The sequence below is a fragment of the Procambarus clarkii genome, chromosome 14 (assembly GCF_040958095.1).
Source record: "Procambarus clarkii isolate CNS0578487 chromosome 14, FALCON_Pclarkii_2.0, whole genome shotgun sequence".
NCBI classification, from domain to species: domain Eukaryota; kingdom Metazoa; phylum Arthropoda; class Malacostraca; order Decapoda; family Cambaridae; genus Procambarus; species Procambarus clarkii.
The window spans coordinates 40,835,954-40,862,247 of NC_091163.1; the positions used below are offsets into that span (position 1 = coordinate 40,835,954).

The 26,294-nt window shown below is 52.6% G+C and overlaps 1 protein-coding gene across 1 annotated transcript in view; it reads right to left on the reverse strand.

The window, feature by feature from the left end:
* Positions 1 to 26,294, reverse strand: part of LOC123770780 (uncharacterized) — a 191,732-nt gene that overhangs the window by 21,196 nt on the left and 144,242 nt on the right. The window contains exon 3 of the mRNA XM_045762936.2: positions 14,240 to 14,299. Within this exon, the coding sequence (XP_045618892.1) occupies positions 14,240 to 14,299 (60 nt within the window). The remainder of the gene's footprint in view (positions 1 to 14,239; positions 14,300 to 26,294) is intronic.

The following is a 26,294-nucleotide window of genomic DNA, read 5'->3' on the forward strand; positions in this document are numbered from 1 at the left end:
AAAGTGTACTGTGGCCACAGTTTACCGTGGCCACAGTGTACTGGGGGAACAGTGTACCGTAGCCACAGTGTACCGGGGCCACACTGTACCATAGCCACAGTGTACCGGGACCACAGTGTACTTCGGCCACAATGTACCGAGGCCACAGTGTACCATGGCCACAGTGTACCGGGGGCCACAGTGTACCAGGGGCCACAGTGTACCAGGGGCCATAGTGTAACTGGGACAACATTGTATCGGGGCCACAGTGCACCGGGACCACAGTGTATCAGGGGCCATAGTGTACCGGGGCCAGAGTGTACCATGGCAACAGTGAACCGTTGGCCACAGTGAACCATGGCCACAGTGTACCAGAGCCACAGTGTACCATGGCCACAGTGTACCATGGTCACAGTGTACCATTGTTACAGTGTACCGGGGCCACAGTTTACCGGGACCAGTGTACCGTGGCCACAGTGTACCATGGCCACAGTGTACCATTGTTACAGTGTACCGGGGCCACAGTGTACCGTGGCCACAGTGTAACATTGATACAGTGTACGGGGGCCACAGTGTACCAGGACCACAGTGTACCGTGGCCACAGTGTACCGGGGTCACAGTGTACCGTGGCCACTGTGTACCGGGGCCACAGTGTACCATTGTTACAGTGTACCATGGCCACAGTGTACTGTGGCCACAGTGTACTGTGGCCACAGTGTACTATTGCCACAATGTACCGGGGCCTCGGCGTACCGTGGCCACAGTGTATGTGGTTACAGTGTACTGTGGAGACAATTTATCGTGGCCGCAGTGTACCGGGGGGCCACAGTGTACCATAGTCATAGTGTACCGTGGCCACAGCATACAGGGGCCACAGTGAACAGGGCCAGAGTGTACAATGGCCACATTTTACTGGGGTCACAGTGTACCGCGACCACTGTGAACTGGGGCCATAGTGTACCATGATTACTGTGTACCAAGGCCTCAGTGTACTATGGCCACAATGTACCGGGGCTACAGTGTCCCGTGGCTACAATGTACCGGAGCCACAGTAAACCATGGCCACAGTGTACCGAGGCCACAGTGTACCATAGCGACAGTGTACCGGGCTCACAGTGTACCGATGCCACAGTGTACAGTGTTCCATGGCGACAGTGTACCATAGCCACAGTGTACCGGGGCCACAGTGTACCATGGCCACAGTGTACCGGGACCACAGTGTACTACGGCCACAATGTACCGAAGCCACAGTGTACCATGGCCACAGTGTGCCATAGCCACAGTGTACCGGGGGCCATAGTGTACCAGGGGCCACAGTGTACCGTGGCCACAGTGTAACTGGGACAACATTGTATTGGGGCCACAGTGCACCGGGACAACAGTATATCAGGGGGCCACAGTGTACCGAGGCCACAGTGTACCATGGCCACAGTGTACCGAGTCACAGTGTCCCATGGCCACAGTGTGCCGAGCCACAGTGTACCGAATCCCAGTGTACCATGGCCACAGTGTACCGAGTCACAGTGTCCCATGGCCACAATGTGCCGAGCCACAGTGTACCGAGTCACAGTGTACCGAGGCCAGAGTGTACCATAGCCACAGTGTCCCATAGCCACAGTGTACCAGAGCCACAGTGTACCGAAGCCAGTGTACTGAGGCCACAGTGTACCGAGTCACAGTGTACCATGACCGCAGTGTACCGAGGCCACAGTGTATGATGGCCACAGTGTACCGAGCCACAGTGTACCGAGGCCACAGTGAATGATGGCTACAGTGTACCGAGCCACAGTGTATCATGGCCACAGTGTACCGAGTCACAGTGTACGGAATCACAGAGTACCGAGTCACAGTGTATCGAGTCAGTGTACCGACCCACAGTGTACCATGGACACAGTGTACCGGGACCACAGTGTACTACGGCCACAATGTACCGAAGCCACAGTGTACCATGGCCACAGTGTGCCATAGCCACAGTGTACCGGGGGCCATAGTGTACCAGGGGCCACAGTGTACCGTGGCCACAGTGTAACTGGGACAACATTGTATTGGGGCCACAGTGCACCGGGACAACAGTATATCAGGGGGCCACAGTGTACCGAGGCCACAGTGTACCATGGCCACAGTGTACCGAGTCACAGTGTCCCATGGCCACAGTGTGCCGAGCCACAGTGTACCGAATCCCAGTGTACCATGGCCACAGTGTACCGAGTCACAGTGTCCCATGGCCACAGTGTGCCGAGCCACAGTGTACCGAGTCACAGTGTACCGAGGCCAGAGTGTACCATAGCCACAGTGTCCCATAGCCACAGTGTACCAGAGCCACAGTGTACCGAAGCCAGTGTACTGAGGCCACAGTGTACCGAGTCACAGTGTACCATGACCGCAGTGTACCGAGGCCACAGTGTATGATGGCCACAGTGTACCGAGCCACAGTGTACCGAGGCCACAGTGAATGATGGCTACAGTGTACCGAGCCACAGTGTATCATGGCCACAGTGTACCGAGTCACAGTGTACGGAATCACAGAGTACCGAGTCACAGTGTATCGAGTCAGTGTACCGACCCACAGTGTACCATGGACACAGTGTACCGAGTCACAGTGTACCGAGCCACAGTGTACCGAGCCACCGTGTACCGAGTCACAGTGTACCGGGGCCAAAGTGTACCGGCGCCACAGTGTACCGGCGCCACAGTGTACCGAGCCACAGTGTACTGAGCCAAAGTGTACCGGGGCCACAGTGTACCGGGGCCAGAGTGTACCGGGGCCACAGTGTACAGAGAAACAGTGTACCGAGCCACAGTGTACCGGGGACATAGTGTACCGAGCCACAGTGTACCGAGGCAAAGTGTACCGGGTCCACAGTGTACCGAGCCACAGTGTACCGAGCCAAAGTGTACCCTGGCCACAGTGTACTGAGCCATAGTGTACCGAGCTACAGTGTACCGGGGCATCAGTGTACCGGGGCGACAGTGTACTGAGCCACTGTGTACCGAGCTACAGTGTACCGGGGTCTCAGTGTACCATGACCACAGTGTACCAGAGCCACAGTGTACCGAGCCACAGTGTACCGGGACCACAGTGTACCGAGCCACAGTGTATCGAGCCACAGTGTACCGAGCCACAGTGTACCGGGGTCACAGTGTACCGAGCCACAGTGTACCGAGCCACAGTGTATCGGGGCCACAGTGTACCAAGCCACAGTGTACCGAGCCACAGTGTACCGGGTCAACAGTGTACCGGGGACACAGTGAACCGGGGCATAGTGTACCGAGTCACAGTGTACTGGGTCAACAGTGTACCGGGTCAACAGTGTACCGGGGCCACAGTGTACCGAGCAACAGTGTACCGGGGCCACAGTGTACCTGGTCAACAGTGTACAGGGTCAACAGTGTACCGAGCAACAGTGTACTGGGGCCACAGTGTACCGGGTCAACAGTGTACCGGGGCCAAAGTGAACAGGGGCCACTGTGTACCGAGAAACAGTATACTGAGCAACAGTGTACCGGGGCCACAGTGTACCGAGCCACAGTGTACCGAGCCACAGTGTACCGAGCCACAGTGTACCTGGTCAACAGTGAGCCGAGTTACAGTGTACCGGGGCCACAGTGTACCGGGGCCACAGCGTACCGAGCCAGAGTGTATCGGGGCCACAGTGTACCGAGCCAGAGTGTACCGGGGCCCACAGTGTACCGAGCTACAGTGTACCGAGCAACAGTGTACCGGGTCATCAGTGTACCGAGCCACAGTGTCCCGGGGCCACAGTGTACCGGGGCCACAGTGTACCGGGGCCAAAGTGTACTGAGCCACAGTGTACCGAGCCACAATATACCGAGCCACAGTGTACCGGGGCCAAAGTGTACCGGCGCCACAGTGTACCGGCACCACAGCGTACCGAGCCACAGTGTACCGAGCCACGGTGTACCGGGGCCACAGTGTATCGGGGCCACAGTGTACAGAGAAACCGTGTATCGAGCCACAGTGTACCGGGGCCATAGTGTACCGAGCCACAGTGTACCGATGCACAGTGTACCGGGGCCACAGTGTACCGAGCCACAGTGTACCGAGCCAAAGTGTACCCTGGCCACAGCGTACTGAGCCACAGTGTACTGAGCCACATTGTACCGAGCTACAGTGTACCGGGGCCTTAGTGTACCGGGGTCACAGTGTACCATAGCCACAGTGTGCCATAGCCACAGTGTACCGGGGGCCACAGTGTACCAGGGGCCACAGTGTACCGTGGCCACAGAGTAACTGGGACAACATTGTATTGGGGCCACAGTGCACCGGGACAACAGTATATCAGGGGGCCACAGTGTACCGAGGCCACAGTGTACCATGGCCACAGTGTACCGAGTCACAGTGTCCCATGGCCACAGTGTGCCGAGCCACAGTGTACCGAATCCCAGTGTACCATGGCCACAGTGTACCGAGTCACAGTGTCCCATGGCCACAGTGTGCCGAGCCACAGTGTACCGAGTCACAGTGTACCGAGGCCAGAGTGTACCATTGCCACAGTGTACCATAGCCACAGTGTACCGAAGCCACAGTGTACTGAGGCCACAGTGTACCGAGTCACAGTGTACCATGGCCATAGTGTACCGAGGCCACAGTGTATGATGGCCACAGTGTACCGAGCCACAGTGTACCGAGGCCACAGTGTATGATGGCTACAGTGTACCGTGCCACAGCGTACCGAGGCCACAGTGTACCATGGCGACAGTGTACTGAGTCACAGTGTACGGAATTACAGAGTACCGAGTCACAGTGTACCGACACACAGTGTATCGAGTCAGTGTACCGACCCACAGTGTACCATGGACACAGTGTACCGAGTCACAGTGTACCGAGCCACAGTGTACCGAGCCATAGTATACCGAGTCACAGTGTACCGGGACCAAAGTGTACCGGCGCCACAGTGTACCGGCGCCACAGTGTTATGAGCCACAGTGTACCGAGCCACAGTGTACCGGGGCCAGAGTGTACCGGGGCCAGAGTGTACCGGGGCCACAGTGTACAGAGAAACAGTGTACCGAGCCACAGTGTACCGAGCCACAGTGTACCGGGGCCATAGTGTACCGAGCCACAGTGTACCGAGGCAAAGTGTACCGGGTCCACAGTGTACCGAGCCACAGTGTACCGAGCCAAAGTGTACCCTGGCCACAGTGTACTGAGCCATAGTGTACCGAGCTACAGTGTACCGGGGCCTCAGTGTACCGGGGCCACAGTGTACTGAGCCACAGTGTACCGAGCTACAGTGAACCGGGGCCTCAGTGTACCATTACCACAGTGTACCAGAGCCACAGTGTACCGAGCCACAGTATACCGAGCCACAGTGTACCGAGCCACAGTGTACCGACCCACAGTGTACTGAGGCACAGCGTACCGAGCTACAGTGTTCCGAGGCCTCAGTGTACCGGGGTAACAGTGTACTGAGCCACAGTGTAACGAGCTACAGTGTTATGGGGGATCAGTGTACCATGACCACAGTGTACCAGAGCCACAGTGTACCGAGCCACAGTGTACCGAGCCACAGTGTACCGAGACCACAGTGTACCGAGCCACAGTGTTCCGAGCCACAGTGTACCGAGCCACAGTGTACCAGAGCCACAGCGTACAGAGCCACAGTGACCAGAGCCACAGTGTACCGGGGCGATAGTGTACCGAACTACAGTGTACCGGGGCCACAGTGTACCGGGGCCACAGTGTACTGGGGCCACAGTGTACCGAGCCACAGTGTACCGGGGCCACAGTGTACCGGGGCCACAGTGTACCGAGCCACAGTGTACCGAGCCACAGTTAACCGGGGCCACAGTGTACCGAGCCACAGTGTACCGGGGCCACAGTGTACTGAGCCACAGTTTACCGAGCCACAGTGTTTCGGGGCCACAGTGTACCGAGCCACAGTGTACCGAGCCAAAGTGTACCGGGGCCACAGTGTACCGCGCCACAGTGTACCGAGCCACAGTGTACCGGAGCCACAGTGTACCGGGGCTACAGTGTACCGAGCCACAGTGTACCGAGCCACAGTGTACCGGTGCCACAGTGTACCGAGCCACAGTGTACCGGGGCCACAGTGTACCGGGGCTACAGTGTACCGGGGCCACAGTTTACCGTGGCCACAGTGTACCGGGGCCACAGTGTACCGGGGCCACTGTGTACCGAGGCCACAGTATACCATGGCCACAGTGTACCAGGGTCACAGTGTACCGGGGCCACAGTGTACCAGGGCCACAGTGTACCGGGGCCACTGTGTACCGGGGCCACAGTGTACCGGGGTCACAGTGTACCAGGGCCACAGTGTACCGGGGTCACAGTGTACTGGGGCCACAGTGTACCGGGGCCACAGTGTCCCGTGGCCACAGTGTACCGTGGCCACAGTGTACCGGGGCCACAGTGTACCGTTACCACAATGTACCAGAGCTACAGTGTACCGGGGCCACAGTGTACCGCGCCACAGTGTACCGTGGCCACAGTGTCACGTGGCCACAGTGTACCGGGGCCACAGTGTACCGGGGCCACAGTGTACCATGGCCACAGTGTACCGAGGCCACAGTGTCCCGTGGCCACAGTGTTCCGTGGCTACAGTGTACCGTGGCCACAATGTACCAGAGCCACAGTGTACCGGGACCACAGTGTACCGTGGCCACAGTGTCCCGTGGTAACAGTGTACCGGGGCCACAGTGTACAGAGAAACAGTGTGCCGAGCCACAGTGTACCGTGGCCACAGTGTACCGGGGCCACAGTGTACCGTGGCCACAGTGTACCGGGGCCACAGTGTACCGGGGCCACAGTGTACCGGGGCCACAGTGTACAGAGAAACAGTGTGCCGAGCCACAGTGTACCGGGGCCATAGTGTACCGAGCCACAGTGTACCGAGACACAGTGTTCCGGGTCCACAGTGTACCGGGGCCAGAGTGTACCGGGGCCACAGTGTACAGAGAAACAGTGTACCGAGCCACAGTGTACCGGGGCCATAGTGTACCGAGCCACAGTGTACCGAGGCAAAGTGTACCGGGTCCACAGTGTACCGAGCCAGAGTGTACCGAGCCAAAGAGTACCCTGGCCACAGTGTACTTAGCCATAGTGTACCGAGCATCAGTGTACCGTGGCCTCAGTGTACCGGGGCCACAGTGTACTGAGCCACAGTGTACCGAGCTACAGTGTACCGGGGCCTCAGTGTACCATGACCACAGTGTACCAGAGCCACAGTGTACCGAGCCACAGTGTACCGAGCCACAGTGTAACGAGCCACAGTGTACCGAGCCACAGTGTACTGAGGCACAGTGTACCGAGCTACAGTGTTCCGAGGCCTCAGTGTACCGGGGTAACAGTGTACTGAGCCACAGAGTAACGAGCTACAGTGTTATGGGGGATCAGTGTACCATGACCATAGTGTACCAGAGCCACAGTGTACCGAGCCACAGTGTACCGAGCCACAGTGTACCGGGACCACAGTGTACCGAGCCACAGTGTTCCGAGCCACAGTGTACCAAGCCACAGTGTACCAGAGCCACAGTGTACAGAGCCACAGTGTACCGGGGCGATTGTGTACCGGGGCCACAGTGTACCGGGGCCACAGTGTACTGGGGCCACAGTGTACCGAGCCACAGTGTACCGAGCCACAGTGTACCGGGGCCACAGTGTACCGGGGCCACAGTGTACCGAGCCACAGTGTACCGAGCCACAGTTTACCGGGGCCACAGTGTACCGAGCCACAGTGTACCGTGACCACAGTGTACTGAGCCACAGTTTACCGAGCCACAGTGTATCGGGTCCACAGTGTACCGAGCCACAGTGTACCGAGCCAAAGTGTACCGGGGCCACAGTGTACCGCGCCACAGTGTACCGAGACACAGTGTACCGGGGCTACAGTGTACCGGGGCTACAGTGTACCGAGCCACAGTGTACCGAGCCACAGTGTACCGGTGCCACAGCGTACCGAGCCACAGTGTACTGGGGCCACAGTGTACCGGGGCTACAGTGTACCGGGGCCACAGTTTACCGTGGCCACAGTGTACCGGGGCCACAGTGTACCGGGGCCACAGTGTACCGAGGCCACAGTATACCATGGCCACAGTGTACCCGGGCTACAGTGTACCGGGGCCACAGTGTATTGGGGCCACAGTGTACCGGGGCCACTGTGTACCGGGGCCACAGTGTACCGGGGTCAATGTGTACCGGGGCCACAGTGTACCGGGGTCACAGTGTACCGGGGCCACAGTGTACCGGGGCCACAGTGTCCCGTGGCCACAATGTACCAGAGCCACAGTGTACCGGGGCCACAGTGTACCGTGGCCACAATGTACCAGAGCCACAGTGTACCGTGGCCACAGTGTACCGGGGCCACAGTGTACCGTGGCCACAATGTACCAGAGCCACAGTGTCCCGTGGCCACAGTGTACCGGGGCCACAGTGTCCCGTGGCCACAGTGTACCGTGGCCACAGTGTACCGGGGCCACAGTGTACCGTGGCCACAATGTACCAGAGCCACAGTGTACCGTGGCCACAGTGTACCGGGGCCACAGTGTACCGTGGCCACAATGTACCAGAGCCACAATGTCCCGTGGCCACAGTGTACCGGGGCCACAGTGTACCGGGGCCACAGTGTACCGTGGCCACAGTGTACCGAGGCCACAGTGTCCCGTGGCCACTGTGTTCCGTTGTTACAGTGTACCGTGGCCACAATGTACCAGAGCCACAGTGTACCGGGACCACAGTGTACCGTGGTCACAGTGTCCCGTGGCCACAGTGTACCGGGGCCACAGTGTACAGAGAAATAGTGTGCCGAGCTACAGTGTACCGGGGCCTCAGTGTACCATGACCACAGTGTACCGAGCCACAGTGTACCGAGCCACAGTGTACCGAGCCACAGTGTACTGAGGCACAGTGTATCGAGCTACAGTGTTCCGAGGCCTCAGTGTACCGGGGCCACAGTGTACTGAGCCACAGTGTAACGAGCTACAGTGTACCGGGGCCTCAGTGTACCATGACCACAGTGTACCAGAGCCACAGTGTACCGAGCCACAGTGTACCGAGCCACAGTGTACCGAGCCACAGTGTACTGAGGCACAGTGTACCGAGCAACAGTGTTCCGTGGCCACAGTGTACCGGGGCCACAGTGTACAGAGAAATAGTGTGCCGAGCTACAGTGTACCGTGGCCACAGTGTACCGGGGCCACAGTGTACCGGGGGCCACAGTGTACAGAGAAACAGTGTGCCGAGCCACAGTGTACCGGGGCCATAGTGTACCGAGCCACAGTGTACCGAGACACAGTGTTCCGGGGCCACAGTGTACCGAGCCACAGTGTACCGAGCCAAAGTGTATTGAGCCACAGTGTACCGAGCTACAGTGTACCGGGGCCTGAGTGTACCGGGGCCACAGTGTACTGAGCCACAGTGTACCGAGCTACAGTGTACCGGTGCCTCAGTGCACCATGACCACAGTGTACCGAGCCACAGTGTACCGAGACACAGTGTACCGAGCCACAGTGTACTGAGGCACAGTGTACCGAGCTACAGTGTTCCGAGGCCTCAGTGTACCGGGGCCACAGTGTACTGAGCCACAGTGTAACGAGCTACAGTGTACCGGGGCCTCAGTGTACCATGACCACAGTGTACCAGAGCCACAGTGTACCGAGCCACAGTGTACCGAGCCACAGTGTACCGAGCCACAGTGTACTGAGGCACAGTGTACCGAGCAACAGTGTTCCGAGGCCTCAGTGTACCGGGGCCACAGTGTACTGAGCCACAGTGTACCGAGCTACAGTGTTATGGGGGATCAGTGTACCATGACCACAGTGTACCAGAGCCACAGTGTACCCAGCCACAGTGTACCCAGCCACAGTGTACCGGGACCACAGTGTACCGAGCCACAGTGTTCCGAGCCACAGTGTACCGAGCCACAGTGTACCAGAGTCACAGTGTACAGAGCCACAGTGTACAGAGCCACATTGTACCGGGGCGATAGTGTACCGAACTACAGTGTACCGGGGCCCAGTGTACCGCGGCTACAGTGTACTGGGGCCACAGTGTACGGAGCCACAGTGTACCGAGCCACAGTGTACCGGGGCCACAGTGTACCGGGGCCACAGTGTACCGAGCCACAGTGCACCGAGCCACAGTTATCCGGAGCCACAGTGTACCGAACCACAGTGTACCGGGGCCACAGTGTACTGAGCCACAATTTACCGAGGTACAGTGTATCGGGGCCACAGTGTACCGAGCCACAGTGTACCGAGCCAAAGTGTACCGGGGCCACAGTGTACCGAGCCACAGTGTACCGGAGCCACAGTGTACCGGGGCTACAGTGTACCGAGCCACAGTGTACCGAGCCACAGTGTACCGGTGCCACAGTGTACCAAGCCACAGTGTACCGGGGCCACAGTGTACCGGGGCTACAGTGTACCGGGGCCACAGTTTACCGTGGGCACAGTGTACCGGGGCCACAGTGTACCGGGGCCACAGTGTACCGGGGCCACAGTGTACCGTGGCCACAGTGTTCCGTGGCCACAGTGTACCGTGGCCACAGTGTACCGGGGCCACAGTGTACCGTGGCTACAATGTACCGGAGCCAGTGTACCGGGGCCACAGTGTACCGTGGCCACAGTGTACCGTGGCCACAGTGTACCGGGGCCACAGTGTACCGTGGCCACAGTGTAATGGGGCCACAGTGTCCCGTGGCTACAGTGTACCGTGGCCACAATGTACCAGAGCCACAGTGTACCGGGGCCACAGTGTACCGTGGCCACAGTGTCCCGTGGCCACAGTGTACCGGGGCCACAGTGTACCGTGGCCACAGTGTCCCGTGGCCACAGTGTACCTGGGGCACAGTGTACCGGGGCCACAGTATACCGGGGCCACAGTGTCCCGTGGCCACAGTGTCCCGTGGCTACAGTGTACCGTGGCCACAATGTACCAGAGCCACAGTGTACCGGGGCCACAGTGTACCGTGGCCACAGTGTCCCGTGGCCACAGTGTACCGGGGCCACAGTGTACCGGGGCCACGGTGTACCGGGGCCACAGTGTACCAGGGCCACAGTGTACCGGGGCGACAGTGTACCGGGGCCACAGTGTACCGGAGCCACAGTTTACCAGGGCCACAGTGTACCGGGTCCCACAGTGTTCCAGGGCCACAGTGTACCAGGGCCACAGTGTACTGGGGCCACAGTGTACTAGGGCTACAGTGTACCGGGGTCCACAGTGTTCCAGGGCCACAGTGTTCCAGGGCCACAGTGTACCGGGGCCACAGTGTACTAGGGCTACAGTGTACCGGGGTCCACAGTGTTCCAGGGCCACAGAGTACCGGGGCCATAGTGTTCCAGGGCCACAGTGTTCCAGGGCCACAGTGTACCGGGGCCACAGTGTACTAGGGCTACAGTGTACCGGAGCCACAGTTTACCAGGGCCACAGTGTACCGGGGCCCACAGTGTTCCAGGGCCACAGTGTACCAGGGCCACAGTGTACCGTGGCCACAGTGTACTAGGGCTACAGTGTACCGGGGTCCACAGTGTTCCAGGGCCACAGTGTTCCAGGGCCACAGTGTACCGGGGCCATAGTGTACCAACTCTGATAAGTCATATCAACTAAGTACAGGGGGGTGGCGGGCCCCGGGGGGTGGGGGTCCTCCTATCTCTTCACTAAGGTCTTCACTCACAGCTCTATGTTGATGGTAAACTTTACTGAGCATAGTACACTTTACTGAGCATAGTAAACTTTACTGATCATAGTAAACTTTACTGAGCAAAGTAAACTTTACTGAGCATATTGTAAACTTTACTGAGCATATTGTAAACTTTACTGAGCATAGTAAACTTTACTGAGCATAGTAAACTTTACTGAACAAAGTAAACTTTACTGAGCATAGTAAACTTTACTGAGCATATTGTAAACTTTACTGAGCATATTGTAAACTTTACTGAGCATAGTAAACTTTACTGAGCATAGTAAACTTTACTGAGTATAGTAAACTTTACTGAGCATAGTAAACTTTACTGAGCATAGTGAACTTTACTGAGCATAGTAAACGTTACTGAGCATAGTAAACTTTACTGAGCATAGAAAACTTTACTGAGCATAGTAAACTTTACTGAGCATAGTAAACTTTACTGAGTATGGTAAACTTTACTGAGCATGGTAAACTTTACTGAGCATATAGTAAACTTTACTGATCATATAGTAAACTTTACTGAGCATATAGTAAACTTTACTGAGCATATAGTAAACTTTACTGAGCATATAGTAAACTTTACTGAGCATATAGTAAACTTTACTGAGCATATAGTAAACTTTACTGAGCACAGTAAACTCTACTGATCATATAGTAAACTTTACTGAGCATATAGTAAACTTTACTGAACATATAGTAAACTTTACTGAGCATATAGTAAACTTTACTGAGCATATAGTAAACTTTACTGAGCATATTGTAAACTTTACTGAGCATATAGTAAACTTTACTGAGCATATTGTAAACTTTACTGAGCATATAGTATACTTTATTGAGGATGGAAAACTCTACTGAGCATAGTAAACTCTACTCAGAATAACGTTTTTAACTTCACCAGTTAACAAAGAGTGATGAAGATGGTCCACACACAGGAGGAGTGGCGCTGCCCAGTAAACACGCCCCTCGGGGCCAGAGTTTACTTCACATCCTGGTGCCTAGTATAAGACCGGTCAGGCTACGGCCTCGCTTCCTCACGAGTCTGCGTTCGATCCCCCCCGACCCAGTGGTAGAGGTGATTGGGCACCATTCTTTCACTCCATCATATCCCAGGTGTTAGTCTGTCTCATATCCCAGATACTAGTCTATGCTCTCATTGGATATTATAGTTTTTACTGTTACCAAATTTCCTTTAAGTATTTTGGAGGTCGCTATCATGTCTCTTGACTTTCTGTTTTTTCCTCTCACAGCTAAGTAATGCTGGTCGAGGCCCAAACTGCATCCTGGGTGTTGTTGGGACAGGAACAACTGCATCTTTTCAAGTTAAATTCGTGCTTCTGGATGCACGAGGGCCATGCCTGGTGCTGCATACTGTAGGGGTGGTCGCACGTAGGTAGTGTAAAGTATTCCCAGGTGTATGTGGATCCAGCAACACATTCTAGGGATTTATACTCATGCAAGAATAGTTGCCATGCATAAAGTGTTGCCATGCTAGAAGAGTTGCCATGCAAGAAGAGTTGACATACAAGAAAATGTGCCAATCGAGAAGAATTGCCATGCAAGAAGAGTTGCCATAAAATAAGGGTAGCCATGCAAGAAGAGTTGCCATGCAAGAAGAGTTGCCATAAAAAAAGTTACATACAAAAAGAGTTGCCATACATGAAGAGTTGCCATACAAGAAGAGTTACCATGCAAAAAATTGCCATACAAGAAGAGTTGTCATGCAAAAAGAGTTGCCATGACAAAAATTGCCATACAAGAAGAGTTGCCACGCAAGAAGAGTTGCCATGTAAAAATAGTTGCCATACAAGAATAGTTGTCATGCAAAAAGAGTTGTCATGCATGAAGAATTGCCATGCAAGAATAGTTGCCATGCAAGAAGTCTTGACATACAAGAAAAGATGTCATGCGAGAGGAGTTGCCATAAAATAAGAGTTGCCATGCAAGAAGAGTTGCCATGCAAAAAGCGTTGCCATGCAAGAAGGGTTGCCATGCAAGAAGAGTTGCCATGCAGAAAGAGATGCCATGCAAAAAGCGTTGCCATGCAAGAAGAGTGTCCATGCAAGAAGACTTGCCATGAAATAAGAGTTGCCATACTAGAAGAGTTGCAATGAAAAAAAATGCCATGAAAGAAAAGTTGACATGCAAGAATAGGTGCCATACAAGAAGAGTTGCCATGCAAGAAGAGTTGCCATGCAAGAAGAGTTGACATGCAAAAAGAGTTGCCATGCAAGAAGAGTTTACATGCAAAAAGAGTTGCCATGCAAGAAGAGTTGCCATGCAAGAAGAGTTGCCATGCAAGAAGAATTGTCATGCAAGAAGAGTTGACATGCAAAAAGAGATGCCATGCAAGACGAGTTGCCATGCAGAAGAGTTGACATGCAAGAAGAATTGTCATGCAAGAAGAGTTAACATGCAAAAAGAGTTGCCATGCAAGAAGAATTGTCATGCAAGAAGAGTTAACATGCAAAAAGAGTTGCCATGCAAGAAGAATTGTCATGCAAGAAGTTAACATGCAAAAACAGTTGCCATGCAAGAAGAGTTGCCATGCAAGAAGAGTTGCCATGCAAAACAGAGCAGTGTTGCCATTATTTACCTTGTGGGGGCACACCCAGACCATAGGTGGTGGCATAGCCTCGCATGGTGTGGAACAGCCCTGGAAAAACAGTGTTGCGTCAAACACCAGTGTGGCGTCAAACATTAGACAGTGTGGCGTCAAACACCAGACAGTGAGGCGTCAAACACCAGACAGTGTGGCGTCAAACACCAGACAGTGTGGCGTCAAACACCAGACAGTGAGGCGTCAAACATTAGACAGTGTGGCGTCAAACATTAGACAGTGTGGCGTCAAACATTAGACAGTGTGGCGTCAAACATTAGACAGTGTGGCGTCAAACATTAGACAGTGTGGCGTCAAACACCAGACAGTGTGGCGTCAAACACCAGACAGTGTGGCGTCAAACACCAGACAGTGTGGCGTCAAACACCAGACAGTGTGGCGTCAAACACCAGACAGTGTGGCGTCAAACACCAGACAGTGTGGCGTCAAACACCAGACAGTGCGGCGTCAAACACCAGACAGTGAGGCGTCAAACATTAGACAGTGTGGCGTCAAACATTAGACAGTGTGGCGTCAAACACCAGACAGTGTGGCGTCAAACATTAGACAGTGTGGCGTCAAACACCAGACAGTGTGGCGTCAAACATTAGACAGTGTGGCGTCAAACACCAGACAGTGTGGCGTCAAACATTAGACAGTGAGGCGTCAAACACCAGACAGTGTGGCGTCAAACATTAGACAGTGTGGCGTCAAACACCAGACAGTGTGGCGTCAAACACCAGACAGTGTGGCGTCAAACATTAGACAGTGAGGCGTCAAACACCAGACAGTGTGGCGTCAAACACCAGACAGTGTGGCGTCAAACATTAGACAGTGAGGCGTCAAACACCAGACAGTGTGGCGTCAAACATTAGACAGTGTGGCGTCAAACACCAGACAGTGTGGCGTCAAACACCAGACAGTGCGGCGTCAAACACCAGACAGTGCAGCGTCAAACATTAGACAGTGTGGCGTCAAACATTAGACAGTGTGGCGTCAAACATTAGACAGTGTGGCGTCAAACATTAGACAGTGTGGCGTCAAACACCAGACAGTGCGGCGTCAAACACCAGACAGTGCGGCGTCAAACATTAGACAGTGTGGCGTCAAACATTAGACAGTGTGGCGTCAAACATTAGACAGTGTGGCGTCAAACATTAGACAGTGTGGCGTCAAACATTAGACAGTGTGGCGTCAAACACCAGACAGTGTGGCGTCAAACACCAGACAGTGTGGCGTCAAACATTAGACAGTGTGGCGTCAAACACCAGACAGTGTGGCGTCAAACACCAGACAGTGTGGCGTCAAACACCAGACAGTGTGGCGTCAAACACCAGACAGTGTGGCGTCAAACATTAGACAGTGTGGCGTCAAACATTAGACAGTGTGGCGTCAAACATTAGACAGTGTGGCGTCAAACACCAGACAGTGAGGCGTCAAACACCAGACAGTGTGGCGTCAAACATTAGACAGTGTGGCGTCAAACACCAGACAGTGTGGCGTCAAACATTAGACAGTGCGGCGTCAAACACCAGACAGTGAGGCGTCAAACACCAGACAGTGTGGCGTCAAACACCAGACAGTGTGGCGTCAAACACCAGACAGTGTGGCGTCAAACACCAGATAGTGTGGCGTCAAACACCAGACAGTGTGGCGTCAAACATTAGACAGTGTGGCGTCAAACATTAGACAGTGTGGCGTCAAACACCAGACAGAGTGGCGTCAAACACCAGACAGTGTGGCGTCAAACATTAGACAGTGTGGCGTCAAACACCAGACAGTGTGGCGTCAAACATTAGACAGTGCGGCGTCAAACACCAGACAGTGTGGCGTCAAACACCAGACAGTGTGGCGTCAAACACCAGACAGTGTGGCGTCAAACACCAGACAGTGTGGCGTCAAACACCAGACAGTGTGGCGTCAAACACCAGACAGTGTGGCGTCAAACATTAGACAGTGTGGCGTCAAACACCAGACAGTGTGGCGTCAAACACCAGACAGTGTGGCGTCAAACACCAGACAGTGTGGCGTCAAACATTAGACAGTGTGGCGTCAAACACCAGACAGTGTGGCGTCAAACATTAGACAGTGTGGCGTCAAACACCAGACAGTGTGGCGTCAAACATTAGACAGTGCGGCGTCAAACACCAGACAGTGTGGCGTCAAACATTAGACAGTGCGGCGTCAAAAACCAGACAGTGTGGCGTCAAACACCAGACAGTGTGGCGTCAAACACCAGACAGTGTGGCGTCAAACACCAGACAGTGTGGCGTCAAACACCAGACAGTGTGGCGTCAAACATTAGACAGTGTGGCGTCAAACACCAGACAGTGCGGCGTCAAACATTAGACAGTGTGGCGTCAAACACCAGACAGTGTGGCGTCAAACATTAGACAGTGCGGCGTCAAACACCAGACAGTGTGGCGTCAAACATTAGACAGTGCGGCGTCAAACACCAGTGTGGCGTCAAACATTAGACAGTGTGGCGTCAAACACCAGTGAGGCGTCAAACACCAGACAGTGCGGCATCAAACACCAGTGTGGCGTCAAACATTAGACAGTGTGGCGTCAAACACCAGTGAGGCGTCAAACACCAGACAGTGTGGCGTCAAACATTAGACAGTGTGGCGTCAAACACCAGTGAGGCGTCAAACACCAGACAGTGTGGCGTCAAACACCAGACAGTGTGGCGTCAAACACCAGACAGTGTGGCGTCAAACACCAGACAGTGTAGCGTCAAACATTAGACAGTGTGGCGTCAAACATTAGACAGTGTGGCGTCAAACATTAGACAGTGTGGCGTCAAACACCAGACAGTGTGGCGTCAAACATCCAGACAGGTGGGCGTCAACACATTAGACACAGTGTGGCGTCAAACATTAGCTAGTGTGTGGCGTTCCAAAAAACATTAGACAGTGTAGGCGTCAAACACTAGACCGTGTGGTCGTCAAATACTTAGACAGTGTAGGCGTCAAACACTTAGACAGTGTGGCGTCAAAAACACCAGACAGTGTGGCGTCAAACACTTAGATAGTGTGGCGACTCATAACTTAGACAGGTGAGGGCGGTCCAAAAACCATTAGACAGTGTGGGCGTCAAACATTAGACAGTGTGTGCGTCAAACACCCAGACAGTGATGGCGGTCAACACCTAGTGACAGTGAGGGTCAAACATTAGACAGTGTGGCGTCAAACACCAGACAGTGTGGCGTTCCAACAATTAGATAGTGTGGCGTCAAACATTAGACAGTGTGGCGTCAAAAACATTAGACAGTGAGGCGTCAAACATAGACAGTGTAGGCGTCAAACACCAGACAGTGTGGCGTCAACCACCAGACAGTGTGGCGTCAAACATTTAGACAGTGTGGCCGTCAAACCATAGACAGTGGTGGCGTCAAACACCTAGATAGTGTGGCGTCAAAACATTAGACAGTGTGACGGTCAAACATTCAGACAGTGTGGCGGTTCAAACACCTAGACAGTGTGGCGTCAAACACCAGACAAGTGGTGGTGTGCGGCCAACACCAGGACACGGTGTGGCGTCCAAACATTAGACAGTGTGGGCGTCCAAACACCAGACAGTGTGGCGTCAAACCACCAGACAGTGCTGGCGTCAAACACCAGACAGTGTGCGTCAAACATCAGACAGTGTAGCGTCTAAAACATTAGACAGTGTGGCCGTTCAAACACCAGATAGTGTTGGGCGTCAAACATTGAGGACAGTGTGGCGTCAAACATTAGACAGTTTGGCGTCCCCAAACACCTAGGGACAGTGCTGGCGTCAAACATCAGACAGTGTGCGTCAACACCAGATAGTGTGGCGTCAAACATTAGGACAGTGTGGCGTCAAACCATTAGACAGTGTGGCGTCAAACACCACGACAGTGATGGCGTCAAACACCAGACAGTGTGGCGTCAAACACCAGACAGTGTGGCGTCAAACATTAGACAGTGTGGCGTCAAAACACCAGACAGTGTGGCGTCAAACAACCATAGACAGTGTGGCGTCAAACACCAGACAGTGTGGCGTCAACACTAGACAGTGTGGCGTCAAACACCAGACAGTGTGGGCGTCAAAACATTCAGACAGTGAGGCGTCAAACATTAGACAGTGTGGCGTCAAACATTAGACAGTGAGGCGTCAAACACCAGACAGTGTGGCGTCAAACACTAGACAGTGCGGCGTCAAACACCAGACAGTGTGGCGTCAACACTTAGACCAGTGAGGCGTCAAACAGTAGACAGTGTGGCGTCAAACACCAGACAGTGAGGCGTCAAACAACTAGACAGTGTGGCGTCAAAACACCAGACAGTGTGGCGTCAAACACCAGACGTGTGGCGTCAAACCCAGACAGTGTGGCGTCAAACACCGAGAGCAGTGTGGCGTCAAACATTGACAGTGTAGGCGTCAAACACCAGACAGTGAGGCGTCAAACACCAGACAGTGCGGCGTCAAACATTAGACAGTGTGGCGTCAAACACCAGACAGTGTGGCGTCAAACATTAGACAGTGTGGCGTCAAACATTAGACAGTGTGGCGTCAAACATTAGACAGTGCGGCGTCAAACATTAGACAGTGTGGCGTCAAACACCAGACAGTGTGGCGTCAAACACCAGACAGTGCGGCGTCAAACATTAGACAGTGTGGCGTCAAACACCAGACAGTGTGGCGTCAAACACCAGTGAGGCGTCAAACACCAGTGAGGCGTCAAACACCAGACAGTGTGGCGTCAAACACCAGACAGTGTGGCGTCAAACACCAGACAGTGCGGCGTCAAACATTAGACAGTGTGGCGTCAAACATTAGACAGTGTTGCGTCAAACATTAGACAGTGTGGCGTCAAACATTAGACAGTGTGGCGTCAAACATTAGACAGTGTGGCGTCAAACATCAGACAGTGTGGCGTCAAACATCAGACAGTGTGGCGTCAAACATTAGACAGTGTGGCGTCAAACATTAGACAGTGTGGCGTCAAACATTAGACAGTGTTGCGTCAAACACCAGACAGTGTGGCGTCAAATATTAGACAGTGTTGCGTCAAACATTAGACAGTGTGGCGTCAAACACCAGACAGTGTGGCGTCAAACATTAGATAGTGTGGCGTCAAATATTAGACAGTGTGGCGTCAAACATTAGACAGTGTGGCGTCAAACATTAGACAGTGTGGCGTCAAACACCAGACAGTGTGGCGTCAAATATTAGACAGTGAGGCGTCAAACATTAGACAGTGTGGCGTCAAACACCAGACAGTGCGGCGTCAAACACCAGATAGTGTGGCGTCAAACATTAGACAGTGAGGCGTCAAACATTAGACAGTGTGGCGTCAAACATTAGACAGTGTGGCGTCAAACACCAGACAGTGTGGCGTCAAACATTAGACAGTGTGGCGTCAAACATTAGACAGTGTGGCGTCAAACACCAGACAGTGTGGCGTCAAACACCAGATAGTGTGGCGTCAAACATTAGACAGTGTGGCGTCAAACATTAGACAGTGTGGCGTCAAACACCAGACAGTGTGGCGTCAAACACCAGACAGTGTGGCGTCAAACACCAGACAGTGTGGCGTCAAACATTAGACAGTGTGGCGTCAAACACCAGACAGTGTGGCGTCAAACACCAGACAGTGCGGCGTCAAACACCAGACAGTGTGGCGTCAAACACCAGACAGTGTAGCGTCAAACATTAGACAGTGTGGCGTCAAACACCAGATAGTGTGGCGTCAAACATTAGACAGTGTGGCGTCAAACATTAGACAGTGTGGCGTCAAACACCAGACAGTGTGGCGTCAAACACCAGACAGTGTGGCGTCAAACACCAGATAGTGTGGCGTCAAACATTAGACAGTGTGGCGTCAAACATTAGACAGTGTGGCGTCAAACACCAGACAGTGTGGCGTCAAACACCAGACAGTGTGGCGTCAAACACCAGACAGTGTGGCGTCAAACATTAGACAGTGTGGCGTCAAACACCAGACAGTGTGGCGTCAAACACCAGACAGTGCGGCGTCAAACACCAGACAGTGTGGCGTCAAACACCAGACAGTGTAGCGTCAAACACTAGACAGTGTGGCGTCAAACATTAGACAGTTTGGCGTCAAACATTAGACAGTGTGGCGTCAAACATTAGACAGTGAGGCGTCAAACATTAGACAGTGTGGCGTCAAACATTAGACAGTGAGGCGTCAAACATTAGACAGTGCGGCGTCAAACATTAGACAGTGTGGCGTCAAACATTAGACAGTGTGGCGTCAAACATTAGACAGTTTGGCGTCAAACACCAGACAGTGTGGCGTCAAACACCAGACAGTGTGGCGTCAAACATTAGACAGTGTGGCGTCAAACATTAGACAGTGTGGCGTCAAACACCAGACAGTGTGGCGTCAAACATTAGACAGTGTGGCGTCAAACACCAGACAGTGTAGCGTCAAACATTAGACAGTGTGGCGTCAAACATTAGACAGTGTGGCGTCAAACATTAGACAGTGAGGCGTCAAACATTAGACAGTGTGGCGTCAAACATTAGACAGTGCGGCCTCAAACACCAGACAGTGTGGCGTCAAACATTAGACAGTGCGGCGTCAAACATTAGACAGTGTGGCGTCAAACATTAGACAGTGCGGCGTCAAACATTAGACAGTGTGGCGTCAAACATTAGACAGTGCGGCGTCAAACATTAGACAGTGTGGCGTCAAACACCAGACAGTGTGGCGTCAAACACCAGACAGTGTGGCGTCAAACACCAGACAGTGTGGCGTCAAACACCAGACAGTGTGGCGTCAAACACCAGACAGTGTGGCGTCAAACACCAGACAGTGTGGCGTCAAACATTAGACAGTGCGGCGTCAAACATTAGACAGTGTGGCGTCAAACACCAGACAGTGTGGCGTCAAACATTAGACAGTGTGGCGTCAAACATTAGACAGTTTGGCGTCAAACATTAGACAGTGTGGCGTCAAACATTAGACAGTGTGGCGTCAAACACCAGACAGTGTGGCGTCAAACATTAGACAGTGTAGCGTCAAACATTAGACAGTGTGGCGTCAAACACCAGACAGTGTGGCGTCAAACATTAGACAGTTTGGCGTCAAACATTAGACAGTGAGGCGTCAAACATTAGACAGTGTGGCGTCAAACATTAGACAGTTTGGCGTCAAACATTAGACAGTGTGGCGTCAAACATTAGACAGTGTGGCGTCAAACACCAGACAGTGTGGCGTCAAACATTAGACAGTGTAGCGTCAAACATTAGACAGTGTGGCGTCAAACACCAGACAGTGAGGCGTCAAACATTAGACAGTGTGGCGTCAAACATTAGACAGTGCGGCGTCAAACATTAGACAGTGTGGCGTCAAACATTAGACAGTGTGGCGTCAAACATTAGACAGTTTGGCGTCAAACATTAGACAGTGTGGCGTCAAACATTAGACAGTGTGGCGTCAAACATTAGACAGTGAGGCGTCAAACATTAGACAGTGTGGCGTCAAACATTAGACAGTGTGGCGTCAAACATTAGACAGTGTGGCGTCAAACATTAGACAGTGTGGCGTCAAACATTAGACAGTGTGGCGTCAAACACCAGACAGTGTGGCGTCAAACATTAGACAGTGCGGCGTCAAACATTAGACAGTGTGGCGTCAAACATTAGACAGCGCGGCGTCAAACATTAGACAGTGTGGCGTCAAACATTAGACAGTGCGGCGTCAAACATTAGACAGTGTGGCGTCAAACACCAGACAGTGTGGCGTCAAACACCAGACAGTGTGGCGTCAAACATTAGACAGTGTGGCGTCAAACACCAGACAGTGTGGCGTCAAACACCAGACAGTGTGGCGTCAAACACCAGACAGTGTGGCGTCAAACACCAGACAGTGTGGCGTCAAACACCAGACAGTGAGGCGTCAAACACCAGACAGTGTGGCGTCAAACATCAGACAGTGTGGCGTCAAACACCAGACAGTGTGGCGTCAAACACCAGACAGTGTGGCGTCAAACACCAGACAGTGTGGCGTCAAACACCAGACAGTGTGGCGTCAAACACCAGACAGTGAGGCGTCAAACATTAGACAGTGTGGCGTCAAACATTAGACAGTGTGGAGTCAAACACCAGACAGTGTGGCGTCAAACATTAGACAGTTTGGCGTCAAACATTAGACAGTGTGGCGTCAAACATTAGACAGTGTGGCGTCAAACATTAGACAGTGAGGCGTCAAACATTAGACAGTGTGGCGTCAAACATTAGACAGTGTGGCGTCAAACATTAGACAGTGAGGCGTCAAACATTAGACAGTGTGGCGTCAAACATTAGACAGTGTGGCGTCAAACACCAGACAGTGTGGCGTCAAACATTAGACAGTGCGGCGTCAAACATTAGACAGTGTGGCGTCAAACATTAGACAGCGCGGCGTCAAACATTAGACAGTGTGGCGTCAAACATTAGACAGTGCGGCGTCAAACATTAGACAGTGTGGCGTCAAACACCAGACAGTGTGGCGTCAAACACCAGACAGTGTGGCGTCAAACATTAGACAGTGTGGCGTCAAACACCAGACAGTGTGGCGTCAAACACCAGACAGTGTGGCGTCAAACACCAGACAGTGTGGCGTCAAACACCAGACAGTGTGGCGTCAAACACCAGACAGTGAGGCGTCAAACACCAGACAGTGTGGCGTCAAACATCAGACAGTGTGGCGTCAAACACCAGACAGTGTGGCGTCAAACACCAGACAGTGTGGCGTCAAACACCAGACAGTGTGGCGTCAAACACCAGACAGTGTGGCGTCAAACACCAGACAGTGAGGCGTCAAACATTAGACAGTGTGGCGTCAAACATTAGACAGTGTGGCGTCAAACACCAGACAGTGTGGCGTCAAACATTAGACAGTGTGGCGTCAAACACCAGACAGTGTGGCGTCAAACACCAGACAGTGTGGCGTCAAACACCAGACAGTGTGGCGTCAAACATTAGACAGTGTGGCGTCAAACACCAGACAGTGTGGCGTCAAACATTAGACAGTGTGGCGTCAAACACCAGACAGTGTGGCGTCAAACATTAGACAGTGCGGCGTCAAACATTAGACAGTGTGGCGTCAAACATTAGACAGTGTGGCGTCAAACACCAGACAGTGTGGCGTCAAACATTAGACAGTGCGGCGTCAAACATTAGACAGTGTGGCGTCAAACACCAGACAGTGAGGCGTCAAACACCAGACAGTGTGGCGTCAAACACCAGACAGTGTGGCGTCAAACATTAGACAGTGAGGCGTCAAACACCAGACAGAGTGGCGTCAAACACCAGACAGTGTGGCGTCAAACACCAGACAGTGTGGCGTCAAACACCAGACAGTGTGGCGTCAAACACCAGTGAGGCGTCAAACACCAGACAGTGTGGCGTCAAACACCAGACAGTGAGGCGTCAAACATTAGACAGTGTGGCGTCAAACATTAGACAGTGTGGCGTCAAACATTAGACAGTGTGGCGTCAAACATTAGACAGTGTGGCGTCAAACATTAGATAGTGTGGCGTCAAACATTAGACAGTGTGGCGTCAAACATTAGACAGTGTGGCGTCAAACACCAGACAGTGTGGCGTCAAACACCAGACAGTGAGGCGTCAAACACCAGACAGTGAGGCGTCAAACACCAGACAGTGTGGCGTCAAACATTAGACAGTGTGGCGTCAAACATTAGACAGTGAGGCGTCAAACACCAGACAGTGTGGCGTCAAACATTAGACAGTGTGGCGTCAAACACCAGACAGTGTGGCGTCAAACACCAGACAGTGTGGCGTCAAACACAAGACAGTGTGGCGTCAAACACCAGACTGTGTGTGGCGTCAAACACCAGACAGTGTAGCGTCAAACATTAGGCAGTGTGGCGTCAAACATTAGACAGTGTAGCGTCAAACATTAGACAGTGTGGCGTCAAACACCAGACTGTGTGTGGCGTCATACACCAGACAGTGTGGCGTCAAACATTAGACAGTGTAGCGTCAAACATTAGACAGTGCGGCGTCAAACATTAGACAGTGTGGCGTCAAACATTAGACAGTGTAGCGTCAAACATTAGACAGTGCTGCATAAAAAATTAGACAGTGTGTCATCAAACACTAGACAGTGTACTCACCTATTTGCACTCACCTATTTGTGTCTGCAGGATCGAGCATTGACTCTTGGATCCCGCCTTTCGAGCATCGGATGTTTACAGCAATGACTCCTGTCCCATTTCCCTATCGTATCTAGTTTTAAACTATTAATTGTATTTGCTTCCACAACCTGTTCCTGAAGTGCATTCCATTTTCCCACTACTCTCACGCTAAAAGAAAACTTCCTAACATCTCTGTGACTCATCTGAGTTTCAAGCTTCCATCCATGTCCCCTCGTTCTGTTACTATTCCGTGTGAACATTTCGTCTATGTCCACTCTGTCAATCCCTCTGAGTATTTTATACGTTCCTATCATGTCCGCCCTTCTCCCTTCTTCTTTCTAGAGTCGTAAGGCACAGTTCCCTCAGGCGTTCCTCATACCCCATCCCTCGTAACTCTGGGACGAGTCTCGTTGCAAACCTCTGAACCTTTTCCAGTTTCCTTATATGCTTCTTCAGATGGGGACTCCATGATGAGGCGGCATACTCTAAGACTGGCCTTACGTAGGCAGTGTAAAGCGCCCTAAATGCCTCCTTACTTAGGTTTCTGAATGATGTTCTAACTTTTGCCAGTGTAGAGTACGCTGCTGTCGTTATCCTATTTATATGTGCCTCAGGAGATAGATTAGGTGTTACGTCCACGCCCAGGTCTCTTTCTCGCGTCGTCACAGGTAGGCAGTTCCCTTTCATTGTGTGCTGTCCCTTTGGTCTCCTATCACCTGATCCCATTTCCATAACTTTACATTTTCTCGTGTTGAACTCCAGCAGCCATTTCTCTGACCATCTGTGCAACCTGTTCAGGTCCTCTTGGAGGATCCTACAATCCTCATCTGTCACAACTCTTCTCATCAACTTTGCGTCATCCGCGAACATCGACATGTAGGACTCTACTCCTGTAAACATGTCGTTAACATATACAAGAAATAGAATTAGTCCCAGCACCGATCCTTGAGGTACTCCACTCGTTACTGTTCGCCAGTCCGACTTCTCGCCCCTTACCGTAACTCTTTGGCTCCTTCCTGTTAGGTAGTTCCTTATCCATGCTAGGACCTTTCCCCCCACCCCCGCCTGCCTCTCGAGCTTGAACAGCAGTCTCATGTGCGGTACTGTATCAAAGGCTTTTTGGCAGTCTAAAAATATGCAGTCTGCCCAACCATCTCTGTTCTGTCTTATCCTCGTTATTTTGTCATAAAATTACGAAAGGTTTGTTAGGCAAGATTTCCCTTTCCAGAACCCAAGTTGATGTTTGTTCACAAACCTAATGTTCTCCAGGTGTGCAACCAGTCGTAGCCTAATTATTCTTTCAAGTATTTTACAGGGGGATGCTTGTCAGTGATACAGGTCTATAGTTAAGTGCCTCCTCCCTATCACCTTTCTTGAAGATCGGCACGTCATTTGCCTTCTTCCAGCAACTGGGCAATTCTCCTGACATAAGTGACTCATTAAAGATCATTGCCAGAGGCACGCTGAGGGCCTGCGCTGCCTCTTTTAGTATCCACGGTGATACTTTGTCTGGTCCAACTGCTTTAGTTGCATCTAGAGTTGTCAACTGTTTCATTACCTCCTCTGCTGTCACCTCTATATCTGATAGTCTTTCATCTAGGGTAACCCCTTCCAACAATGGGAGCTGCTCAGGCTCGGTAGTGAACACTCCATGGAAACTGGCATTCAGTGCCTCGCAGATTTCCTTGTCACTTTCAGTATATGCCCCCTCTGTCTTCCTTAGTCTTGTCACTTGGTCGTTCACCGACATTTTTCTTCTTATATGACTGTGTAGTAACTTAGGTTGTTTTTTCGCTTTGATTGCAATATCGTTCTCATAGTCCCTTTCCGATGTTCGTCTTATGTTAATGTAATCGTTCCTAGCTCTGTTGTATCTGCTTCTGTTGTCCTCTGTTCTTTGTCTTCTGTAC